Consider the following 12,388-nt stretch of genomic DNA (forward strand, 5'->3'; position numbering starts at 1 on the left):
TCAATTCAAGATCATGTAGGTCCCCCGTCACACTTAGCAAGTTGGTGGATACTAGGCAGTGAACTCAATAAAGGCATAATGTCAAGGTGGGGCCACCAAAGGAAAGTACCCGACAGCTGGACCACATTGCAAATTGGATGCGGTCCTAGTGGGGATTGATGGTCAGATGACCAATGGAAGTCCAACGGAAGCACCTCCTAAAATTTAGGGAACTGCTATTTTGGACCATAAAATTTGTTCGCATCATTACTTTCGGAATGACAAGGGAAACATTTTAGAACTCTGTTGCAAAGTCAATTGGGCAACCAGTCGGGAGATTTTTAAGCGGGAAGCCCAAAAAGAGAAATTGCATGTAAATGTGTCAAGTGGCACTTTCTGGTGCACTTTCCTCATGCAGAAGAAGAGATCGCTCGATTTTCATTTGCAAACTTGTCACAGGTTAAGAGCTATTGACTGCAAGCTTTCCTTCTCATGTACAGTGTAGTGCAAGAAGTCATGTCCTGCACACCTTACACTGCTCTCCCCCCCCCCCCCCCCCCCCCCCCCCCCCACGTGCAGTAATGTGATGCCCCACAAGAGGGCTCTTCATTCGATTCATGTACAGTTGTGAGGTTTTATGCGTTTTTGCTAAGACAAGAGTCTCTCTGAGCAGGAACAGGAGTAGCTAACTGGTGCTCCAAAAGCAGGCATCGGTGAGGGTGATAACCTCACCATACAGGTGCATTTTCAGTGCTGGTTCTGCGCTAAATTTGGACTGCTTTTCAGCCATACGGATGCCAGAACCAATGGAAACAGTGCCCTATTGTTAGAGGACAGTTCAAGGACTGTTTAGGACTGAAAACAGAGCAAAAACCAGTAAATACAGTGTGCTGAATGTACTGTTTTTGGGCAAAAATCAGAGGGTTTGTCAGTGGAAGTGAGTTCTAACAGGGGAATTGGTTTCGGACAAGTTTTGGGGCTGTTATGCTGCCAAAATTTCGCTACAACCGGTGGTATCTAGAACAGGTGGTATCTAGCTGAATACAGGTAAAAAATTCCCAGGACTCTTCTTGTAATTTACCCTCTTAAAACTTAAAGAAACACCAAAAGGGGAGCCAATTTTGGGGCCTACAGGTTGTCGGCGTCTGCTCGGAGCATTCTAGCTTCCAAGCCGTGTGTGTGCTTTAAGTGTATTCCCGTCGCACGTTACCTTTGTTGTCACAAGACGGGCACCACGTGCTAATAGAAATGAACAGACTCAACAGACTTTTAGCACTACAATAACAGTTGAACTAAAAGAGAGACGACACGCAACACGGAGTGGCGGAATTCCACCCCAGAGAGTATTCGCCCCAAACCTTGACGCCCCTTTTGATATTTCTTTATATTGTATCAACACAGTACAAGCTGGTACTCGAGACTTTGCACCTTCTCCAGGAAGCATGCCAGAGAATGGGCCCATGGCCTCATATTTAAAGGCCCTAGGCCCCAAAAGCAGTTTACATGAAAAGCCTTCAAACTCAAAAGCTTTTGGTCCAAAAGCAATGCCAAAAAGCTGCATCGCAAATCACGAAATTCCGTACAATTGCCACGTCAACATTGTCAACGCGTTTTGCGAAAATCTGTCACGTCAGCATTGTCAACGCAAAATCCAAAAACTGCCCGTATAACTACGACGTCATCAGTTTTTGGCGCAAGTCTTTCTTTGTGTGTGTATGGATCCTGCTTTATGTTAATCATTTATGTCACTTGGGGCCCCACCGAACGGGTCCCCATAAGTTGGTAGGACTTCTTCTTCGGTTACTTGTTCTTCTTAGGGTTTAAACCCCTCGGCCGACATCTATAAGTTAGCTCCATTCTTCAGGGCTTTGATACGTCAGCAGTTTGTGACGTCTCCCCTTCTTGAAAGAGAGTAATTGTTTGCGATTACAACATATCTGCAAAACAACTCAAGTTAGCTCAAAAATTTCCGAGGGACAATCAGTTTGCTCTTTTTGTTAAGGAGTTAGCTTCTCCTTTCGGCTCTTTTGATCAAGGAGTTGGCTTCTCCTTTCGACTCTTTTGATCAAGGAGTTGGGTTGTCCTTTCGTCCAGATCGGAACACTTGATATTCTGGCGTAGTAAAATTAGCCATCACACCCAGACCGCACTGATCTTCCACGAGTGTCTTGATGCACTAAAATTACATACCCATGCAATCTCATCCAATTAGGAATATTCAGTGGTTGCCATATCACAATGCAACACAAATGCTCGCATGTGCATGTTACAAGACATAGAAACATAAAGCCGCCGATAAACACTCCTCCAGCATAACCTAACAAGGTCCAAGCCGGGAGATATTCAACGACTCCCTCATCGCTCCTCTCGCATAACCTAAAAAGGTTCGGGCTGGGAGATATAGAGGCCTTTTACAACCAGACGCACCTCAAAGGTGCTAAGAGTAACCACTGCTCAGACTTCTTAATACTCCTCCTGCATAACCATCCAGGTTCGGGCCGGGAGTCACAACAACATATTTTCTCCATAGATAACCACAAGGGTTCGGGCCATGAGTAAAAACAACACTTTTCAATCATTCAATACTCCCCCCGCAAATAACCACAAGGATTCGGGCCATGAGTATGAACAAGCATTCTCAAACAAATTTCAAACAGGATCACCATCCATTTCAAACAAGTTTCAAACAGGATCACCAAACAAGTTCTCAAACAGAACTCAAACTTAAAAGGCAATCTCGACATCAACCGAGCTCTAAAAGTCGACTGACTTTCCATCCTGAAACCTGCATCAAAAATTAGGATTAGGTTCCTTCCATAAGGTTGTAGGCAACCACAGCATGGTCCATCATCTCTTGGACAGACAATGTTCCTCTTGCGGCAATGGTAGTCCGAATACATAGCAATCACACTGAACCTCCAAGGTTTTTAGCTTAAAAAGAGACACCTACTGAGAGAATCGAGAAATTTCAAGGTATAACCTGCTAGGGTTTTCATGGCAAGCATTTTAGGATATCCCACTCTGCCAGAAGTCGCACTTCGAAGGAAGATGTTAGAAACCATATAGCTTCGGGCAAAAATTTCCTTGAAAGCTTGCCAAGTCCTTGGTGTGCGGCTTGATAGATATAGAGATCAACATCTGCATGGCACTGCTTTTCAGAAAACAGTGACTCGAAACAAATCTTGGATCCTCTCTTGCAAGTGATCTTTATGGCTTATGTCCTGTAAGACATGAGCGGTGAAGACAGGAGCGCGCCCGGTGCGCGATGTATGACGGATGGGAGTGGCTAATACGTCCAAGGTCGGGACCCAAAGATACTTCAAGTAAAATTCCAATAGACTTTTGGAAGCGCCGCTTTACTCTGTCAGCTCTTTGGTAGGACCAGTATGCTTTAAGAAAAGCACACGCCTGATCCTATGATATCACTGGCACAAGATGGGCACCACGTGCCAATAGAAAAGAACAGATTGAACAGACTTTTGGCACTACAATAATAGTTGAACTGAAAGAGAGAGACGACATGCAACACAGAGTGGCGGAATTCCACCCTATAGAGTATTGCCCCCCAACCTTGGGGCCCCTTTCGGTATTTCTTTATATTGCATCAGCACAGTACAAGCCGGTACTCGAGACTCTGCACCTTCTCCAGAAAGCATGCCAGAGAATGAGCCCATGGCCTCATTTTTAAAGGCCCTAGGCCCCAAAAGCAGTTTACATGAAAAGCCTTCAAACTCAAAAGCTTCTGGTCCAAAAAGCAATGCCAAAAAGCGTTCATAACTTGGTATGTCACTCACCAAACATCCAAACAAATCCATAACAATGCCTTATCACCGATCCTTTGACGCGTTGAAAAGCCCATTCGCACCCCCTCTAGATGCTCTTAGTTTCCCATCCCAACCCTCTCTATGAATCCACTTGCTTGACTAACAACTCAAATGTGTACCCATTTAAAGAGTAAAAAGATTTTTATTAAATTAGAACATTAAAGAGAGAGCTAATTTACATCAAGTACACTCCATTGAGAAAATCATTAACCCTAGAGTTCAAAGCTTACAATAAAAATGTGATGTGTGTACTTCTATAAGCACACTTGTCACTATTATAACAAAAGCACCATATGACCTAATAGACATTGTTTTAAGAATACCTTCACACTCATGGGAGGCATGGCTTGGCTTACAAGTTGCTTCCTATGAGCCAAGGCTAGCATACATCAGTATAGCATCGCACACTAACTTTACGACTCACAAGAAAAACCTATTTAGAAGGTCTTGACGAAGATAACAGGGTACCTAGTTCAAAAAGCTCAAATTTGCAATCCCCAGTGTTTCCCACATGGCTTGTCCAATTGCAAGCCATGTTGACTGAACGCCTTGTGTTGGGATGCCACTTAGTGTCTTGTCAATGATAAAGAGGTTTACCATATAGAAGTGACTACAGCCAGAAATCATAGACTACAAACTTTAAATTTGAAACTTGGACAGAAAATATCCAAATTGAGCAAATGCCGATCGAACAAGAGCTATTGGATAGCACCAACAAATAGGCAGACCTCTGGATGAATGAACATTCTTGTCCTGCTTGATTCGTCCCTATACACAAAATCCTGCACCTTGGAAATTGCAAGAAAGTAGCCCTTTGGTACAAAACACAACCATTCAAACTTCTTATGCACAAGAAGGATCTTAACACTGAGCAAAGTAGATCCAGACACAAATACACTCTTTGGGAAATAGCTGCTGAATTAAGTTATGAACTGAGCAAAATACTATAAGGGGAAAAACTTCAGCAGTAACAGCATACAGAAAAATAGCTAACCAGTGCATACAAAAAAAGAGAGACAAGACTAATGAGGAGACAGAATTCAGCAGTAACAGCATACATAAAACTGGCACGCCTGTATTAGAAAAGTGTCATGGTTGGTACAGATAAAGCCAGAAGAGTAAGGCCTCGAATCTTCTCTAGAACTTAGGTCAACAAAGCTTTCACAAGATTGAGAAATGATTACTCCGCTGTGAATATCATTTCGAGCAGTGAGCATGCTGTGTGCAGACTTACAAACGAAAAAGAACCCCAAGTGCACAGAAAGTAAGGTTGTCTACCTCAGCAGGGCGGACATCCATGCCCGTCTCGAGGAGGAGGTGAAGCTACATAACTCCCATTTGAGTAGCAGCTTTCTGAAACGGGGAGGGAAGGCCCCTCGTAGGATATGGAAATGAGTTTCTTCCTGAATACTTCGTCCTCATCTGTCGGCTCCTTGCCTGGCTGTAAAGCTGAGGGGCAACCCTCTTTTGAGACACCCTTCTCTCCAATGATGGGCTTCGCTATGTCCTGCAGGTTGGAACCTGCATCGGCCTGTGAAATTGCCAGCAGCGTTTCCCGCGCTCGATCTGCTGCATCTTGATGCTGGCTCTGCAGTTCTGGAGGAGACGGCGAAGGCGACGAGTTATTCGAATCTGCAGATGCATCCATGGTGTGTATGTATGTGTGCGGGCGGGCGGGGGAGAGAGAGAGACCAGCAAATGCGTGAGCGCGCGTCGCGTGTTTAAGTTTCAACCTTCAGGCCTGGAAGTCGGCGTGAAGTCTCGAACTTCTTGCCGTTCGGCAAGAAAAGTTCGCCATTCACAATTTCACACCCCTTAGACTGCATGAGCTCGTTATTCAACTTTGTTGACAGAGTTGCAGACTTGCTGATTGGTTGGGAGCTAGTCAGTAGAGAAGTAAGCAGGAAAAGTAGACCAGTCGTGGGCAGTCACATCGGCGCTGCTGCCCGTTGGTTCAACATGGAAAATGGTTCAAGATACTGGGCAATCTGAACCCTCGTTAAAGAGAGTCCCTCGTGTCGCGTGTCAATATTAATGGACCTTCTTTCGTAAGTGAGCTTCAGCTATATCTACCACGGACATGGAAGGGTGGGATCTACAGTGAGATGATTGAGTGTAAAGCCCAGAGGGACTATTCCACTGAATCCTCCTCCCTATTTATAGACCGTTGGCCTCATTCCCTGTGCACATAGCAGTGAGCCCTTGTTCTAGTCTTTATCCCCCAGGGTTGCCCTTGGCATGACATTACTCTTCCCTTGGAGAAGTGTTTTCGTCTTCAAAAACAAAAGTGAGAAACTTCTTCTTAAAAACACTAATGTTTTTCCAAGTGGCATCTTCTTCAGGTCGATCTTTCCACTTGAGTAAAGCTTGTCGACGTACGTGATGACGCGTATGTAAATCATAATAGTTTAAGATTCATTCAAGTTGATGCGATTGGGTAAGAGGCTTAACGAAATCAACCGTAATCTATGTAAACAACTTACAAGAAATACCAAATGAATATGAGAGTGTGGTGGTAGTGAGAGTTTGTAGGCTCAATCACCAACTCACTTGAGTATTTTGAAAGGTCCATAGTATCTCGGAGATAATCTAAGCATTGGCATAGTCTTCAGACTTTCTGAATGCTCTGGCACACACAAAAATACATCTTCCCCTTCCGTGAAGGTAACTTGCTAACGTTTCTCATCAACGTACTTTTTATATCGGTCCTACGTTTGTCGGACATTTTAACGAGCCAGTTTTAGCATATCCATATGATCTTGGATGAAATCTTTGACATGTTAGAGTTTTTCAGTTGCCAAGGCCACCGTAATTAGTGACCTACGTTGAAAACCGCACATTAGCATGAAAGGACTAAATCCAGTCGTTACATGCTTAGCATTGTTGTAAGCAAACTCAAGAATAGGTAGAAACTTTTTCCGGTCTGATTGCTTCTTGCTAACGTATGCTTGTAGCATATCCTCTAGCACTTGATTGACTCTTTCAGTTTGACCATCCATTTCAAGATGATCTGTTCTACTTAGGTTAAGTTATGTACCCAATTGTTTAAACATAGCCCTCCAAAAATGAGTGTTAAACTTAGGATTTTGATCACTCACAATGTTACTTGGCAGTCCATACAGGTTGTATAGATTGTTCACAAATAACTTGGCTAATTTTGGGGTCTTAATTATTGACTTGGTTTGAATAAACTTGCATAGTCAAATGGTCTACGACCACCCATATCAAGTCATGACCTTATACAGTGGTTGGTAAACCCACAATGAATCTATATAGATACTTTCCCATTTACAATTAGGAATCTCTAATGGATGCAAAAGACCTCCTGCCTTCAAGCGTTCTGCTTTATTAACTTGACAATTCTGGCAATGCAAGACATAGTCTTGGACATAGCCATGTAGACCTGGCCAATAAAATTATTGTCTTATGAGAGCATAAGTCTTCTTAATGCTTGGGTGCCTTGCACTTGGACTATCATGAGTGTCATAAAGAATTTGGCATCGAATGTCTGTGTCCAGCGATATACATACTCTCCCCTTGTGGAGTAGGTACCCATTATCGATGGAAAAAATCTTCCATCTCTACAGTTCATCACTCGACAAAGGAAAACTGGGTGTGGAGGTTAATAACACACTACCCGCATTGGAGTGAGAAGGATTCCTCATTTACACATGGCTCCACACTTTGGCGTATACATCGTCATGCTTATTATATTTGCCCTTAAGAGAATCCAAAAACTCACATTGAATTTTCGTGAACAGAAGAGAGTTGATCTCAAGCATACGACTAAGAGTATCAGCTACCACATTGTATTGTCCTTTACAATATCGGAGCTTTGCGTCATAATCCTAAAGAATCTCAGCTCACCTGGTCTTGCGACCCTTCAAATCAGTATATTGCGTAAACCATTTTATGCTTTCATGAACACAATCTCAAACTGAGCTCCATACAAATAATGCCACCATGTCTTCAAGGCAGACATTATTGCAGAGAGTTCTCGTTTGTAAGCAAAATAGTTCTATTGTGTTGAATCAAGCTTCTTGCTTTCAAATGCAATTGGCCTTTCCTCCTGTAGAAGGAGTGCTCTAATAGCACGATTATTGGGATTTGTTTCTAAAATGAATGGCTTCAAAGGAACCACAATAGCTAGTATAGGAGCTATAGCTAATGCGTCCTTGAGAGCATCAAAACTTTGCTGCTGAGCAGCACCCCACTAAAAGGTTTTCCCCTATCCCGACCGCAAGTCTATCTTAGTAAAAATACGAGCATGAGTGAGCTTGTCGAACAACTCATCCACTCGTGGTAATGGGTACTTGTTCTTAATAGTTACCACATTCAAACCACGGTAGTCAATGCACATGCGCATATATGCTACTGTAGAATAGGAGAAGCCTATGGTGAAGAACTACGTTGAATAAACCCTCTCTTAAGATAGTTAGCAAGCTGACATTCCACCTCAGCAGCCTCAGAATGGCTCATTCTTTAGAATGGTTTGCTAATCGATTTACTGCCTGCAACCACATATATGCCATGTTGCACAGATCGTGTCAACGGTAATCCTAGTGGTAAATCATTGGGAAAAACATCTTGAAATTCAATTAACAAATTTTTAATTGACTAGCAACATTTGCTTGTTGAGAAGAGAGAGTAGTAGCCATTGTGCTGGAAGAGAAGAGAAGCATGCGGTGTTGAGGAATTGTCAATAGAATCAACATTTGAAAGAAAATAACATAAAGAGGAACACAAGAAAACTTCTTCTATTGCATTATCAGAAGTAAGCTTCATAAGCTCTGCTGTATATATGAGTGGTGAGGAAGGCACATTCTTCTCTCCTAACAACGACACATGTGTACCATGGGATTCAAACATCAGACTATTGTGCTTGTAGCTACGCTTAAGTGATGTTCCTAGGCTATGCAACTATTCTCAACCAAGTACCACATCTGCACACTCCATATTCATAACCTAGAAATCCAAGGATGTGGCACCCTTGAATTTCCAATGGTACAGCTCACACTTGAGTGTCCCATACCTCGGCATCATGGTCATTCATCATCACTACCTTGTAATGTTGGGAACTCAGAGTTTGGGGCAACTTGAGCCATTTCACTAACCCGTAGTTAATGAAATTGTGTGTGGCACCTTCATCTACCAAGATAGGCACCTTGTGCCCTTGAATAGATCCGTACATGTGCACTAACTCATGTGGACCGAAGGTCTGCTGCCACATGGAAGCTGTTATGCAACATTCATGCACCACCTTTGTGTGTGTTACCTCCACATTGGAGAAACACGAGGAAGGCTCAAGAGGCAACAATTGCACTATGTGCACTGCTCTCTCCTTGCCCTGGGCAACAGATTTCCCATTGGGACAATCCTGTTTTCCATGGTCGCTTCCTAAACATTGAAAACATAACTTTTCTTTTTTTGCCTTATCAAAGTCTTTTGTTGAGAGAGGCCCTCTAGACCCCTTGGGTTTCTTGGACGCCTTTGAATTGGCTACTATAAACTTTCTTTTATTGTAAACTTTCTTTTATTGTGCCCATGTTGTGTACATGTATTACCATGTGTATTTCCAGGCACGTGAGTATTGTGTTGTGTCTTATCATCAAGATCATCGTGGATGTGAGCTTGCACTATGGCCTCCTGAAGCGTTTTGGGATCCTAAGTCTTGACATGCTTCTTAAACTTTGATGTCAGACCGCGGATAAACTCATGCACTTGCTGAAAGGTATCTAAATCCTCCAGCTTGAGGATGACATCCCGATAGTGCGAGATATATTTCAATAATGATTTATGTTGTTGCATGTAACACTTATCCCAATCCAACCAATTTCTGTCCGCTTCATTTGTGGGTAAAAATACAGCCCCAAAGGTTGCCCAAGTATGTGGTGTGATGTTCTTGTCCTTTGAGAGACATCCACCAGTGATAGTCCTTGCCTTCTAATTTCAGACTTGTCTACATTGCCCTGATTGCATCCGGAGTACATCGCAGATCGTGAATTCCTTCCCACTTATTGAGGAAGATATTCACTGCATCTTTATTGCGCTCTCTTTCCTCTCTTTTAAAAGTTGGAGTCCTTGTATTTCTCAACAAATCGTCCACCTCCTTTTGAGCGAGAGAGTGCAGAGAAATGAGAGGGGGACCCTGTCCCTGAATGGAGTCTTGCTCCTGCATATGTGTATCAGTAGATCCCTTGGCCTGTTGTTGCATAAAACGCTATACTAAAGTGGATAAACATTTTCATTCAAAGATGTAAAATTCTTTTCCATCACAGACATGCGTGCTTCAAGTGCTCGAAACTCTTGAATATCAAGCAATCCATAAGTATCATCTCCTCTCGTAGCCGTGTGAGTACCCTTCGTGAGAGTATCCGGCTGCGGGCCATCATTGAGAAGATCGGGCGCATGATGATCAAAATCAAACGTCATATTGATGTCAAAATCCACGGCGACTATGTGCACTGCTAGCAAGAGAAGAAAGAGTACGTTAACTCAAGATGCCCGTAGTTGTAGTATGCATTACAGATGCTAGTAATTAACCATGCTAATTATGTTGTCAATTTTGTAGATGCACATTCGACGAACCGCCGTTCGAGAACGTTGCCGATGAAGTAGTGCTAGTAATCTACTTCTTGAATTTGCGCAATCTCTTTCTTGAATTTGTGCAATCTCCTTCTTGCATTCACACTTACTCAAGAAGTGTTATGAATTTCTAAAATTTTAGAATTTTTTGCGTATAGAAAAACTTTGCTACGTTGTCGGTTGCTCACCTTGTCCAATACAATGGCTTGTTGGGTGCCGAGAATGGAGAGCAAAAGGTTGAAGGGGGGTTTTCCATGGGAACCCTCCCTTGTAGCAATTTCAATTGCCCTAAGGTCTTTGGTCTTGGGCACTAACATTGGAACAAGATCTCTTGAGCTATGGCGTCGTGCTGTCGCAACAGTGAAAGAGAGAGAGAGAGAGAGAGAGAGAGAGAGAGAGAGAGAGAGAGAGAGAGAGAGAGAGAGAGAGAGACTTCACCCGTTGTGTTCGTCTCCGGCTTGCGCCCCCAAACCGGGAAATGCCAAGTAGGTCCTTACAACTCCGTCGAGCCCTCCCGCACTCAATTTTGAGCAGGTAAACCTGCCTCCTTTCCCATTTGCTAGGGTTGTTGCACGCGGCACCCATGGCTTCGTTGTCTCCACGGCTCCCTCACTTGCATGATCATGCAGAGAAAGTGAATGGTGTTAACCACACCTTTTCCCCTTTCCAAAAATATTCTAGTGATAGCCGTTTTTCGGCTCTCCATAATTTCCATAGTAAGTTACTCCACCCTACCAAATTCACCCAAATGCTATGGCTATCCCTACCATTTCACTGTACATAGGCGTGTGTGAGTTAGGGGGCTTTTCCCATATCTTCTTAAAAACCCTCAGCTAGCTAGTCACTGGGTTAGTTGAGCCAAAAAAATAAAAAAATAAAAAAATAAAAGTATATTATGGCCTCTTTGTGTGTAAATATTTCATTGTATATATGGCCTAGATATAGGGATTTTTTATAATTATTTTGGTATTTTATTTAAATATTTCTACTTAGGTGTGTGTTTTATTAAACCTATGTACACCTTCTTTCATCCTCTTACACCATAATTATATTTTTTGCCAATATGTACATACTCTAACCTCATATTTTTCCTTTATACAAATCACTCCCACATTTTCACCCTCACCCTCGTGAAAACAAAAAAATGATTTCTACTCATTGGTCACGTTTATTATATTATTTACTTGCATACCTTTTCCTCTTTCACCCAAAATAATTCAAAGAGGGACCATATCATATGATTCCAATATCTTTCCATATCCATAACTCCTCCATATTTTTATTATTATTTTTACTCATTATTCTAACACCATGTGCTCATTGAGCTAAAGTGAGCTAAAGTCCATGAATAGTCCATACACTAGTCCCACCATGTATATATTTCTTTATTCACCAATAATCCTCCTCCATGCATGGGTCAAGGGCAACTTGGATGCTTTGTATTATAATATGACAAAGGAGGGGCTCACTCTTGGATGCATTGTACAAATTCAACAAAGGAGGGGGCCACTAAAAGACTTTTTCAGGCATAAAAAAAAGCTTTTTGGTGAGAATTTTGGAACCTATCTCCATTCCGAATTTGGAGCGGTGGTCAAAAGAGAAAATGTAGCCCACGCTCTGAATAATCACCTCAAATTTTTTCATGATTTTTGGAGCTACCAATGGTGAGATATGATTTTTTGAGTGGACCCCAGTCTGCCCACTTTTCTCACAAGTAGCCCATAATCTTCTCTCACCTCTTTCCACACTTCTACACACACACACACACACACACACACATTCCTCTCAATCCCTCACTCAAACCTGCACCTTCAATGGTTTCTCTCACCTTCTTCACCATTAACCTCCTCTCTTACTTCCATAGCTCTCATATGAGCTCTCCATGTACATACACCATCTCTATGCCTCTCTCTATTATCTCCAAAGTACAATTCCATCTTAACCCTTATATATATACATAAATTCAGCATGTGTACCATGCTTAACCTCTGCAAATCAAG

General features: G+C 42.5%; 1 protein-coding gene across 3 annotated transcripts; it reads right to left on the reverse strand.

The window, feature by feature from the left end:
- Positions 1-4,417: 4,417 nt before the first annotated feature.
- Positions 4,418-5,631, reverse strand: LOC147442368 (uncharacterized). Of its 3 annotated transcripts, none has more exons than XM_086529645.1 (2): positions 5,082-5,631; positions 4,418-4,571 (listed from the first exon to the last, which is right to left on the reverse strand). In XM_086529645.1, the coding sequence occupies exon 1, from the start codon at positions 5,449-5,451 to the stop codon at positions 5,083-5,085; it is 369 nt and encodes a 122-aa protein (XP_086385771.1). In that variant the 5' UTR covers positions 5,452-5,631; the 3' UTR covers positions 4,418-4,571; position 5,082. The 3 variants fall into 3 exon arrangements, with proteins under 3 accessions (XP_086385771.1, XP_086385772.1, XP_086385770.1); XM_086529646.1 differs by having other exon boundaries at positions 4,418-4,591; XM_086529644.1 differs by lacking the exon at positions 4,418-4,571 and adding an exon at positions 4,859-4,991 and having other exon boundaries at positions 5,082-5,630.
- Between the last annotated feature and the right edge of the window lie 6,757 nt (positions 5,632-12,388).

This window comes from Adiantum capillus-veneris, chromosome 14 (assembly GCF_014529385.1).
Source record: "Adiantum capillus-veneris isolate H3 chromosome 14, ASM1452938v2, whole genome shotgun sequence".
Lineage (NCBI taxonomy): Eukaryota > Viridiplantae > Streptophyta > Polypodiopsida > Polypodiales > Pteridaceae > Adiantum > Adiantum capillus-veneris.

What these genes read in the sequence shown, in the direction of transcription:
- LOC147442368 (XM_086529645.1), bottom strand. Translation starts at nt 5,451, where the DNA reads ATGGATGCATCTGCAGATTCGAATAACTCGTCGCCTTCGCCGTCTCCT.